Source organism: Armigeres subalbatus, chromosome 3, assembly GCF_024139115.2.
Source record: "Armigeres subalbatus isolate Guangzhou_Male chromosome 3, GZ_Asu_2, whole genome shotgun sequence".
NCBI lineage: Eukaryota > Metazoa > Arthropoda > Insecta > Diptera > Culicidae > Armigeres > Armigeres subalbatus.
Window position 1 is genome coordinate 215,695,993 of NC_085141.1, and position 14,245 is coordinate 215,710,237.

At 42.4% G+C, this 14,245-nt stretch overlaps 1 protein-coding gene across 2 annotated transcripts in view; it reads right to left on the reverse strand.

The window, feature by feature from the left end:
* Window positions 1-14,245, reverse strand: part of LOC134225296 (somatomedin-B and thrombospondin type-1 domain-containing protein-like) — a 233,189-nt gene that overhangs the window by 172,881 nt on the left and 46,063 nt on the right. For both annotated transcript variants that reach the window (XM_062705252.1, XM_062705251.1), the window contains exon 2: window positions 10,286-10,768. In XM_062705252.1, the coding sequence (XP_062561236.1) occupies window positions 10,286-10,532 (247 nt within the window). In that variant the 5' untranslated portion in view covers window positions 10,533-10,768. The remainder of the gene's footprint in view (window positions 1-10,285; window positions 10,769-14,245) is intronic.

The following is a 14,245-nucleotide window of genomic DNA, read 5'->3' on the forward strand; positions in this document are numbered from 1 at the left end:
GTCGGGTCGATGTAGCTGGCCATTTTATTGGAGACAGCAATCAATACTCCTCCACCACGTGACTTGTTAATGTTCAGGTTAGATCGGTCGGTCCTGTAGACGGTGTTGAGTGAACCGAAAAGTTGTGTAGAGTAAATACGATCGTCAAGCCAGGTTTCTGTCAGGACGATCAAATCGCCTCCGATACAGACAAAAAGAAGGTATCAATTTTTGTTCTTAGTCCACGCACATTCTGGTAGTAGATTCGAAGAATATTAGATGAGCTTTCGAGTGAGTCGGTAGAAGTTGCAGACTGGAGAGCTTCATAACGGTTGTCAACCGGAAATAAGAGTGGGTTCCCGGGCAGAAACCATAAACAGAATAACAAAACATGATATGGACTTGATTGATATAAGAGGCAAAAATATCAAAAATTTGCACTGAAATATCATTTAAATATCAAGATATGCTATAGATAAGAACAAACTAATGGCACATGATATTGATCACTTCTTACAAATAGCATAACTTGATCTTCCTTACTTTAGTGCAAAATAATGATATTGTCGTCTGATCTTTTATCTCTTATATCAATCATGTCCATATCTCATTTTGCTTTTTTATCAACATTTGATATTATTGAGCTATTTTCATCTACTCGGGTTGAGAGACTGATTAACTTCCTGCATATCTGGCACGAGTGGTCTTGGATTAGATGTACACGCAATGGTCGGCGATTCAGCAGGGCGTCCAAAACTGGAACGTGGAGTAATTTCAAGTACCGGATGGTCAATATCACAAATGTACTTGCCTGACGTTGGAGATCGGAAGCCCCCTATACCATTACCAACTTCAGGACTGGGACGATGACGATGAACAAAGATGTCTGTGGATAGCGCGACTGAGTTGGCTGGTGCGGAGGCTTCCTCAGTGCAAGTTGGCTGATGCAGTTCATGGAGGGCGAGACCGGCTTATTGAAAAAGCTGCTCAGTTTTCTAAAAGAGAAAATTGATGGCCATCTCCGCAGCGCTGCACATAATGTGGATCCCCGACTATTTGTGTAGAGCAGCCCCAGTCAACACAAGATTGTATATGATGCCGTATAAGATGTTAAATTGGAGGCAATATAGGTACTTCCCCATACTATATGTACGTATATCGCCTCCACTTAAGCATCTTATGTTGCATCATATACGATTTTGTGTTGACTGGGGCGGTTCTCAACCTAGGGGACATCTACTCCTGGGGGTACCTTCGCCGGGCCCAGGGGGTACCTCGGATAAAAATGTGTAATGGCAGATTTTATGCAAAACTTATTGATAAAGTTTTGATATATGTATAATTTTATTTTATTTCAAAATTTTGTCTTATACATAATATGCATGGCGATCAGTAACTCAAATACTATAGAATACTTCCCTCCACAACCAGCACAGTGAATGAAGTGCTGTGGAAGAAAAGATCAAAAGGACAGAACGACTAATGAACAAATTTCAAAAATCTTCTATGCAATCTATCTGTTCGAAACAAAATGTTGAATGATATGTTAAGAATATGATCCTGAACTAAAATTTAGAGTCTACACGTTCGAAAGCCTCAATTTTAAAGGCTTTTTTCGAAAAACTCAGTTTATTCGAAAGCCTCCTTCTAAATAGCTCGGAGGATACTATTCAAGATCATTGGAGGACTTCTTTCAATAGGTTCGGAAACCTACTTTCAAGAGGTGCAGAGGCCTCCTATTAAGATGCCCAGAAGCCCCCTTTTAAGAAGCCCAGAAGCCTCTTTTTAAGAGGTTCGGAAACCTTCTTTCAAGAGGCTGGGAAGCCTACTTTCAAGAGGCTCGGAAACCTCTTTTCAAGTGGTTTGGAAGCCTCCTTTCAAGAGGCTCGGAAACCTCTCTTCAAGTGGTTCGGAAGCCTCCTTGAATGAGGCCCGGAAGCCTCCTTTCAAGAGGCCCGGAAGCTACCTTTCAAGAGGTTTGGGAAACTCTTTTCAAGAGACCCGGAAGCCTCCTTTCATGATGCCCGAAAGCCTTCTTTTAAGAGGCTCAAAAGCCTCCTTTCAAAAGGCCCGAAAGCCTGCTTTCAAGAGCTCGGAAGCCTCCTTTCAAGAGCCCGGAAGCCTCCTTTCAAGAGGCCCGGAAACCTCCTTTCAAGAGGCCCGGAAGCCTCCTTTCAAGAGACCCGGAAGCCTCCTTTCATAAGGCCCGGAAATCTTCTTTCAAGAGGCCCGAAAGCCTCCTTTCAAGAGGCCCGAATTTCTTTTTTCAACAAAAGGCCCGGAAGCCTCCTTTCATGACACCTTTCATGAGGTCCGGAATCCTCCTTCCAAGGGGCCAGGAAGCCTCCTTTCAAAAGGGTCTGAAGCCTCCTTTTATGAGGCCCGGAAGCCTCCTTTCAAGAGGCTCGAAAGCCTTTCTTCAAGGGACTCGGAATTTATCTTTCTAAAGGCTTGGAAGCCAACGTTCAAGAGGCTTAGGGGCGTCCTTCCAAGATACTTAGAAGCATCGTTTTAAGTGTCTCGAAAGCCGCCTTTCAAGAGACTCGAAAGCTGCTCTCCAAGAGTTCAATATATTGAAAATTTCAGCCAATTTTATGGAAAGTCATAAATCCCGTTAATTTTCAGTTTCATTTTTCATATATCTTATGAGGTACACTTATTTTCATTTACAACAAGAAAAAAATAGGGGGTACCTCAAAGGATGCAAAAGTGCGAAGGGGTACCTCTCAAGAAAAAGGTCGAGAACCGCTGCTAACATCCGCTGCGAACTTCAAACACCGGATTCTAGTTTACGAAACCAATTCGAAGCGGGAGTAGATCAGTATTAAGGTGTGCGTTCCACAAGGCTCCATAATGCGGTGAAATATAACGGGGTACTAACGCAGAAGTTGCCTAAAGGCGTGAAGATCTGCGGATTCGCGGATGATGTCTTCATATTACGATAATCGATGAGTCACTGGAAGAGGTAGAAATGCTGGTGGCGGAGACAACCGACGCAGTTGAAACCTGTATGAATGGAGTCAAGCTGCAGCTGGGTAAAGTTATTCAGCGGATGCAGATTACCGCCGAAGGGCGCGACATCATCGGTGAGGATTCTGAGACATCTAGGAGTGAAGATCGATAACAGGTTGAATTTCAGCACCCATGTCAACTATTCGTGCGTAAAGGCGGCTTAAATGATCAGTGCGCTTCTTCCGGCAGTATCATCCTCGATAAAAAGGTACGGAGTTCGAGCCTGGAGAGCTGCGCTCAAGATGACACGAAACTGTAGGAAGTTGAACAGCGTGTTTTGTCGAATTGCTATCCGAGTAGCGAGTGTGTACAGAACTATTTCGTAGGAGGCAGTTTGCGTTATCATCGAGATGGTTCCAATCTGCATAACCCTAGCAGAGGACATCGAGTGCCACCAACGGAGAGGTTTCAGAAATGTGAGGATGGCGGCGAGACTGAACTCTATGGTTAAGTGGCAGGCTTATCCTTAATGTGTCACGAAGAAGCTGCAGCGTAGATGAAGAATGAATCAGTGGATAAGCATAGTTTCGGGAAAAAATCAGGGCTGTATGCAGTTTTTGGTGGGGCAATACAATTTAATGAAAAAATCTGCAGGAGATATAAGCACCTTTTTGAAAGCCTAAGCCAAGGATATTATCGATCATTTAGTAATTTGCGTTCGATCATTTATTAGTTTGTCAATAACTGTAGATATCATCCCTTTTTTCAAGGCAGACATTTACTCGGCTTAAGGCAAGGGAAGATACGATCCGTCCTAGACCCTTCCCTTCTAATGATTCGTTCTTCATGTGATAGTTCCAGACGATGGGAACAAATGATATGATGGTCATGGTGCACTTCTACACACTGATGATCAGGAAATTACGTTTATACCAATCCACAAAGTTTGCGTATTGCTAATACTAAAACAACAAAACACTGTGGATCATATGCCTTTGAAATTAATTAGCCATAAAACAGACTCTAAAATCCAAATGGCTTTTATCCCAAACGACTTTATTTCAACCTGCTTGAACTGTATGCAAAAATAAGCATTAGCAATAAACAATTACTTACCGGAAATTGAACACTCTATTCACTCGTTAAAATCGGCAGCAATGACAAAGAATATTCATTCCGGGATGAAATTGAAACGGGTTTCTTAGATTAAATTTTAACCCGTTTCGGTCTGACCTAGAAATCAAAATTGAAATAACCCGTGTAGGCTCATTTTTCGTCCGATTGCCATGAAATTTTCAGGGAAGAAGCGTCATCATGTCTATTTTTTGGTACATGACTTGATTTGACCATGGTGCCAATCCGGCCGGATTTATTAAGGGGGGGTCCTGGGTCAGATGCAGTCAAAAACGGGTCATTTTTTTAAAACCATTGATAAATGAACGAAAGTGACCAGAATGCTGATGCAAACGTGGTCAATCATCATTGACCAGCATCAGAAGTTAGTTTTGATACATTTGAATCACCAGGACATGGTTCCGGATGTTCCGGAAACCTGGTTCCCAGGGGTATCCCTGGGGTGGTGGACACTTTTCAAGTGAACACAACCCAGTCTTGCGACATATCAAACTTCATGGTTTTGGAAGAGAATCCTAATAAATTAGTTTTTGGGAGGTTTTAGACACATTGGCCACATCCGGAAGTGTTCCCGGGATCCTGGTTCCCTCAAGGAAGTGGACAAATTTCGATTAGCACCGAAACCCATCTTGCGACATATCAAACTCCATGATTTTGAAAGACACGCACAACACATGATTTTTTGAGAGGTTTTGGACACATTGGCAACATCCGTAAGTGTTCCCGAGAGCCTGGTTCCCTCAGGGAAGCGGACAAATTTCGATTAGCACCGAAACCCATCTTGCGACATATCAAACTCCATGATTTTGAAAGACAAGCTCAATAGATGAGTTTTTGAGAGGTTTTGGACACATTGGCCTCATCCGGAAGTGCTCCCGGGATCCTGGTTCCCTCAAGGAAGTGGACAAATTTCGATTAGCACCGAAACCCATCTTGCAACATATCAAACTCCATGATTTTGAAAGACACGCACAACACATGATTTTTTGAGAGGTTTTGGACACATTGGCCCCGTCCGTAAGTGTTCCCGCGAGCCTGGTTCCCTCAGGGAAGCGGACAAATTTCGATTAGCACCGAAACCCATCTTGCGACATATCAAACTCCATGATTTTGAAAGACAAGCTCAATAGATGAGTTTTTGAGAGGTTTTGGACACATTGGCCTCATCCGGAAGTGCTCCCGGGATCCTGGTTCCCTCAAGGAAGTGGACAAATTTCGATTAGCACCGAAACCCATCTTGCAACATATCAAACTCCATGATTTTGAAAGACACGCACAACACATGATTTTTTGAGAGGTTTTGGACACATTGGCCCCGTCCGTAAGTGTTCCCGCGAGCCTGGTTCCTTCAGGGAAGCGGACAAATTTCGATTAGCACCGAAACCCATCTTGCGACATATCAAACTCCATGATTTTGAAAGACAAGTTCAATAGATGAGTTTTTGGGAGGTTTTGGACACATTGGCCACATCCGGAAGTGTTCCCGGGATCTTGGTTCCCTCAAGGAAGTGGACAAATTTCGATTAGCACCGAAACCCATCTTGCAACATATCAAACTCCATGATTTTGAAAGACACGCACAACACATGATTTTTTGAGAGGTTTTGGACACATTGGCCTCGTCCGTAAGTGTTCCCGCGAGCCTGGTTCCCTCAGGGAAGCGGACAAATTTCGATTAGCACCGAAACCCATCTTGCGACATATCAAACTTCATGGTTTTGGAAGAGAATCCTAATAGATGAGTTTTTGGGAGGTTTTGGACACATTGGCCACATCCGGAAGTGTTCCCGGGATCCTGGTTCCCTCAAGGAAGTGGACAAATTTCGATTAGCACCGAAACCCATCTTGCGACATATCAAACTCCATGATTTTGAAAGACAAGCTCAATAGATGAGTTTTTGAGAGGTTTTGGACACATTGGCCTCATCCGGAAGTGCTCCCGGGATCCTGGTTCCCTCAAGGAAGTGGACAAACTTCGATTAGCACCGAAACCCATCTTGCAACATATCAAACTCCATGATTTTGGAAGACACGCACAACACATGATTTTTTGAGAGGTTTTGGACACATTGGCCCCGTCCGTAAGTGTTCCCGCGAGCCTGGTTTCCTCAGGGAAGCGGATAAATTTCGATTAGCACCGAAACCCATCTTGCGACATATCAAACTTCATGGTTTTGGAAGAGAATCCTAATAGATGAGTTTTTGTGAGGCTTTGGACACATTGGCCACATCCGGAACTGTTCCCGGGAACCTGGATCAATTCGAGAAAGTGGACAAATCTCGGCTCACACCAAAACCCATCTTGCGACATATCAAACTTCATGATTTTGAAAGACAAGTTCAATAGATGAGTTTTTGAGAGGTTTTGGTCACATTGGCCACACCCGGAAGTGTTCCCGGGAACTTAGTTCCCTCAAGGAAGTCGACAAATTTCGATTGGTACCGAAACCCATCTGGCGAGATATCAAACTCCATGATTTTGAAAGACACGCACAACACATGATTTTTTGAGAGGTTTTGGACACATTGGCCTCGTCCGTAAGTGTTCCCGCGAGCCTGGTTCCCTCAGGGAAGCGGACAAATTTCGATTAGCACCGAAACCCATCTTGCGACATATCAAACTTCATGGTTTTGGAAGAGAATCCTAATAGATGAGTTTTTGGGAGGTTTTGGACACATTGGCCACATCCGGAAGTGTTCCCGGGATCCTGGTTCCCTCAAGGAAGTGGACAAATTTCGATTAGCACCGAAACCCATCTTGCGACATATCAAACTCCATGATTTTGAAAGACACGCACAACACATGATTTTTTGAGAGGTTTTGGACACATTGGCCTCGTCCGTAAGTGTTCCCGCGAGTCTGCTTCCCTCAGGGAAGCGGACAAATTTCGATTAGCACCGAAACCCATCTTGCGACATATCAAACTCCATGATTTTGAAAGACAAGCTCAATAGATTAGTTTTTGAGAGGTTTTGGACACATTGGCCTCATCCGGAAGTGCTCCCAGCATCCTGATTCCCTCAGGGAAGCGGACAAATTTCGATTAGCACCGAAACCCATCTTGCGACATATCAAACTCCATGATTTTGGAAGACAAGCTCAATAGATGAGTTTTTGAGAGGTTTCGGACACATTGGCCTCATCCGGAAGTGCTCCCAGCATCCTGGTTCCCTCAGGGAAGCGGACAAATTTCGATTAGCACCGAAACCCATCTTGCGACATATCAAACTCCATGATTTTGAAAGACACGCACAACACATGATTTTTTGAGAGGTTTTGGACACATTGGCCTCGTCCGTAAGTGTTCCCGCGAGTCTGCTTCCCTCAGGGAAGCGGACAAATTTCGATTAGCACCGAAACCCATCTTGCGACATATCAAACTCCATGATTTTGAAAGACAAGCTCAATAGATGAGTTCTTGAGAGGTTTTGGACACATTGGCCACATCCGGAAGTGTTCCCGGGAATTTGGTTCCCCAAGAAAGTGGACAAATCTTGCCTAGCACCAAAACCCATCTTGCGATACATCAAACTCCATGATTTTGAAAAACAAGCACAATACATGATTTTTTGAGAGATTTTGGACACGTTGATCACGTCCGAAAGTGTTCCCGGGAGCCTGGTTCCCTCAGGGAAGCGGACAAATTTTGATTAGCACCGAAACCCATTTTGCGACATATTAAACTCCATGATTTTGAAAGACTAGCTTAATAGATGAGTTTTTGAGAGGTTTTGAACACATTTACCTCATCCGGAACTGTTCCCGGGAGCCTGATTCCCTCAGGGGACCGGACAAATTTCGATTAGCACCGAAACCTATTTTGGGGCATGTCCAACTCCATGATTTTAAAAGACAAGCAAAATACAGGAATTTTTGAGAGATTTTGGACACACTGGCCACGTCCGGGAGTGTTCCCGGGAGCCTGGTTCTCTCAGCGAAGCGGTTTACTTCCTTGTTTACTTCCTTGAGGGAACCAGGTTCCCAAGAAAACTTCCGGTCGTGGCCAATGTGTCCAAAATCTCAAAAAAAAATCATGAATTTGTCTTTAAGAATCATGGAGTTTTATATGTCGCAAGATGGGTTTCGGTGCTAATTGAAATTTGCCGCTTCACTGCGGGAACCAGGCTCCCGGGAACACTTACGGACGAGGCCAATGTGTCCAAAACCTCTCAAAAAATCATGTGTTGTGCGTTTCTTTCAAAATCATGGAGTTTGATATGTCGCAAGATTGGGTTCGGTGCTAATCAAAATTTGTTCACTTCTCTGAGGGAATCAGGTTCCCGGGAACATTTCCGGACGTGGCCAATGTGTCCAAAATCTCTCAAAAACCCATCTATTGAGCTTGTCTTTCAAAACCATGGAGTTTGATGTATCGCAAGATGGGTTTCGGTGCTTATCGAAATTTGTTAGCTTCCCTGAGGGAACCAGGCTCTCGGGAACACTTACGGACGAGGCCAATATGTCCAAAACCTCTCAAAAATTCATATATTTTGCTTGTCTTTTAAAATCATGGAGTTTGACATGCCGCAAGATTTCGGTGCTAATCGAACTTTGTCCGGTCCCCTGAAGAAATCAGGCGCCCAAGAACACTTCCGGACTTGGCCAATGTGCTCAAAACCTCTCAAAAACTTATCTATTGAGCTTGTATTTCAAAATCATGGAGTTTGATATGTCGCAAGATGGGTTTCGGTGCTAATCGAGATTTGTCCACTTTCTTGAGGGAACTAAGTTCCCGGGAACACTTCCGAACGTGGCCAATGTGTCCAAAACCTCTCAAAAACTCATCTATTGAGCTTGTCTTTCAAAATCATGGAGTTTGATATGTCGCAAGATGGGTTTCGGTGCTAATCGAAATTTGTCCGCTTCCTTGAGGGAACCAGGCTCTCGGGAACACTTACGGACGAGGCCAATGTGTCCAAAACCTCTCAAAAAATCATGTGTTGTGCGTGTCTTTCAAAATCATGGAGTTTGATATGTCGCAAGATGGGTTTCGGTGCTAATCGAAATTTGTCCACTTCCCTGAGGGAACCAGGCTCCCGGGAACACTTCCGAACGTGGCCACTGTGTCCAAAACCTCTCAAAAACTCATCTATTGAGCTTGTCTTTCAAAATCATGGAGTTTGATATGTCGCAAGATGGGTTTCGGTGCTAATCGAAATTTGTCCGCTTCCCTGAGAGAACCAGGCTCCCGGGAACACTTCCGAACGTGGCCACTGTGTCCAAAACCTCTCAAAAACTCATCTATTGAGCTTGTCTTTCAAAATCATGGAGTTTGATATGTCGCAAGATGGGTTTCGGTGCTAATCGAAATTTGTCCGCTTCCCTGAGGGAACCAGGCTCCCGGGAACACTTCCGAACGTGGCCACTGTGTCCAAAACCTCTCAAAAACTCATCTATTGAGCTTGTCTTTCAAAATCATGGAGTTTGATATGTCGCAAGATGGGTTTCGGTGCTAATCGAAATTTGTCCACTTCCTTGAGGGAATCAGGATCCCGGGAACACTTCCGGATGTGGCCAATATGTCCAAAACCTCCCAAAAACTCATTTATTAGGATTCCCTTCCAAAACCATGAAGTTTGATATGTCTCAAGACTGGGTTGTGTTCAATTGAAAAGTGTCCACCACCCCAGGGATACCCCTGGGAACCAGGTTTCCGGAATATCCGGAAGCATGTCCTGGTGATTCAAATGTATCAAAACTAACTTCTGATGCTGGTCAATGATGATTGACCACGATTGCATCAGCATTCTGGTCACTTTCGTTCATTTATCAATGGTTTTAAAAAAATGACCCGTTTTTGACTGCATCTGACCCAGGACCCCCCCTTAATAAACCATGGTCAAATCAAGTAATGTGCCAAAAATTAGACATGATGACGCTTCTTCCCTGAAAATTTCATGGCAATCGGACGAAAAATGAGCCTACACGGGTTATTTCAATTTTGATTTCTAGGTCAGACCGAAACGGGTTAATAACTGGAAATGGATTCAAATAATTTCATTTTCACGCATGAGGCGCATAATGAATCCTATACTATTTAATCAAGTTTACCAAAAGCCCGTTTATGCATCGAGTACACTGTTGAAGTATGATTAAAACTTAAAAACATTATAGAAGCAAACGGCGCCTAATCAATCTAATTGAACCAGCTGCAGCTGGCGTATCCAGACCCCAAGTGCCGATGAAATTTTCTCTTATTTATCGAACACCCAGACTTACCTCCACAGTATGCCTTGAAATCAGCGCAGCAATCGCCGAGTTTCAAGCAGGCATGATCGCAGTAGCATGGTTTCACGTTCAAATCCGTTGCCACGATGGTATTCGAGAACGCTTTTTGCACCACACACGAGGAATCTCGTCCGTTGCAGCAGAGCGTGGCATCCCGGCACGAACCACCGTAAACAGTCGCCGCAAAAAGTGACAGCACCAACGAAAATGCCATCATCACCCAACACGCGGCACACATTTCGCTCCTATTTCCTCTTGCGGGACGGTTTTCACTGTGCGATAGAAAAATAATCTCCAATTTGCCCAATTATACCGCTAATCAGATTTCTTATCCTTCCTGAGCTGTGAAAGCTTTGATGTCGTCTGAAAGCCGTCACGCTGCCGTATTCCGGTAATCGTTGGAATCGTTGATACTGTTGGCTTTATTTATGAACCTTGTTAGGCATTCCAATTAAAGTTTGATTTCCCGGGAATCTGAAAATAAGGATTTAAAATGTGTCTGTCATTAATTAGCTGGATCAATGGATTAAGAAATGATTTATTATGTCAACAAGGGGCAAGCTTTTTAATAAAACATAAGAGATTCGGTTTGTTTTACGACAAAGTAAACGTGTGGTACCTGGTCGAGTTTATGTTCAAGAACGTCTTCAACTGCTGGAACCAGGCACCTCATTGCCCATCGCAACTCGATAGCACTTTTGTAGGACAGTTTGCATGATTTGCTCGTTTCGAGTCGAGATGCACAATGCTACCCCAGATTCATCAGTAGGATTTCGAGCAGGAACGGAAGGATACAATGCGAAACGCAAATCGTTACCACCTGTGAAACATACTTAAGACGCTGTTCAAGACATTAAACAGCTAACTTGTCTAATTTTAGGCGCCAGATGTTTCTTTATGCTGTGACTGTGAAAATTGTCTTGCTATCTTTTCCTCCTAAATATATTATCACATACCTCTATTTATTACTATTTATGTACTAATTAACACGAACCTCCAGGATTTATTTTTTGGTGGAGAAAACAGCATCTTTTATATATCCGAGTAGGAATAATGAATAGTAACGAACTTTCAAAATTACGGACCCTAATTGACAAAGTTTGTAGACCTACAATAGCTGCAGACATACCTTCACAAAAAAGCAGTTTTCAATAGCTCACCCAAGTAAAAATAATGCCCACACGAAAGTTTATTTTTGTGGGTTGCATCCGAGCCATTTCCGTTGCCACCGACGACGACGACGGCTAATCCCACAACATTTGACATCCGAAGCGCTCTGCACTGTTCGTTGGCTTGGTGAAGTACCTACCGACAAATTGCCTGGAACTAATGGGGAAATTTATAGAAGCGCATTTGCGGAAAAGACATTTTTGCTTCATTCATTTGACACTCGGAAAAAGGAATATGTACCTCAGTTTAGGTGCAGCAGTAGGTGAGTTTCATGAACTACGTAACGCCTATTCAGGTGTATGACATCTGCAATAGATCTTGTGTTCGATAGTGCTGCATGAGTTGTTGCATATGAATAAATTTTCTAAAAGTTGTAGGTACAACTTTGAATATGTGAAATCTATGTACTATCCCTTACACAAAATGGCACGTCGGAGATATTTCCATTTTGTCACCGCAACTCATAGTTCTCCATCTGAATGCAGCAGCATTTTTTTGGAATGGAAAAGTCTACTTCTTTGGTGAAGCGTGAGAGTAAAAAAGTTACAAATTGCGAAGCATAATGCGATGAAGTTTGTTTCTCGTTATGCTATTTTATTTGAGACTGTTCTCCGGAAATGAAGCTGCATTTTTTACATTCATCATGACCTAACAACTTTTTTCTCCATCAAGGATGAATTACAGATATTTTGAATCTATGGAGCACATTTTGCCAATGACAAACAATGGAAACGAATCTTAAATAAGGTACACTGGAGAAGTTGAAATCAAAAATCGATAGTTCATGTTTAAGCTAGTGTAAAATCACTTAAACCAATCTAATGCTTTAGCCAAGCAAGCCAAGCAGAGTGTGATTGATTCGCACTCTATACAAATCCGCCCAGCCCGTTGTAGCACTATTGGGTTTCAGGCGGTCATTAGTCGAAAATGTCATGTCTTCCAAATCATTTTTAAATATTTTTAATAGATTACCTATATTCTGATTAGGGAAAATCCAAAATTTGAAGTCACTACGTGCTATAGTTCCAGAGATACAAGGTGCCAAAGTCGAAAATTGGTGAAAAATTAGACAAATTTTCAGAAAAAAATGTTTGTTTTTCAACTATTTCTTATAATGCTTGTTTCATATTTTCCCCATGATGTTCATACATCGTTGCAACGGTTATTGTATAAGCTTTCAAATGTAAACTAACCTCGAGTCACCACGAGTACGCTGGCTTCTACCCCTCTCTTACTAACTGAAAAAATAAATGATATTGATTGTATATATCGCAAAGAACCATGGCTCCGTAAAGTGTTATACACGCCTGAGCCTACCAAATAAACGAACTTGAAAAAAAAGCTTACAAATGTTGTGCATAAAATAAGGTACAAAATCGAAAAAAAAAATTAAAAATTCAGATACACTAAAATTGTTTTAAAAAAACTTTAATTTCAACTTTGACATTGAAGAACTTTTTTTCCTCAATATTCCCCGGGTTTAATTATGATGCACATAAAGGGTAAAGCATCGACTACAATATCCTGAAGAAATTTGTTGCTGTTGTATTTGCAATGAATCGCCCACTTTGAGCGTGTTTACAGGGACACACTATGAATTAACTTTCTGAAATCAGTAAGGCGAAAGGCATCTAAGGTTCGATTTCTCAAAATTAAGGTGATTATAGAATGAAGCCCGTGGTGCATTTCAAATTCACCACACGTTTATCTACATACATTTCCAAAACCCCAAATCTGGCGTAATAGTTTTCGTACAGTGCCGAAACTCAAATTATGATTGTTCAGCATAACTAAGCAAACGATCTACCATTATTTCAGCCCCATACGCGTTATGGTTCTTTCATCTCATGCTCTTGAAAAAAATATTGGAAAAGCACGTGGTTTACAAAATGGCCGATTTCTGGCTTCATTCTATAATCACCTTAAGCACCTTAATCGAAAACATATTTGGTAGGTGTAGTAGCGGACACCTTACTACATAACCGGTACCAAATAGTTTTTCATGAAAAGTTCATAGTTTTGAGAAAACCCGCGTTAGATGATTTTCGCCATACAAATTTCTGGCGGTTAACTCATGCTGGCTATTTTGCACATATACTAGAGCACCTGGATGTGACAGCGGCGGGTAGAAAATCAGCCACTGCCAATAATTGATTAGCAGAGATAATTCAACTTGATTTTTTTTTTCAATTGAATTTTTTTACCGTGTCATATTGGTTAAAAATTTACTCTAATTATTATTCCCCATCTTTTTTTAAGGTGAATGAATATGCAGTTTTAGGCATGATTAACATGCAAAAAATAGTCTATTTGCTGGGTAGATTAATGAATCGCCCGCTTTGAGCGTGCTTACAGCGGCACACTAGGAGTTAACTTTCTGAAATCAGTATGGCGAAAGGCATCTAAGGTTCGATTTCACAAAATTAAGCATCTTAATCGAAAAAATATTTGGTAGGCGTAGTAGCGGACACCATCCTTCATAACCGGTACCAAATAGTTTTTCATGAATTTTCATGAGGTTTCATTAGGTAATCATACCATCTACCAGAGCTGCGGCAACACACACGAGCTGGGAACAGCTTTCATAGTGATGGGCGACATGCAAAGGCGCGTGATCGGGTGGTGGCCGATCAACGAGAGAATGTGCAGGTTGAGGATCAAAGGCCGGTTCTTCAACTTCAGCATAATCAACGTCCATAGCCCACACTCCGGAAGCACTGATGATGATAAGGACGCATTCTACGCGCAGCTGGAACGTGAGTACGATAGCTGCCCAAGCCA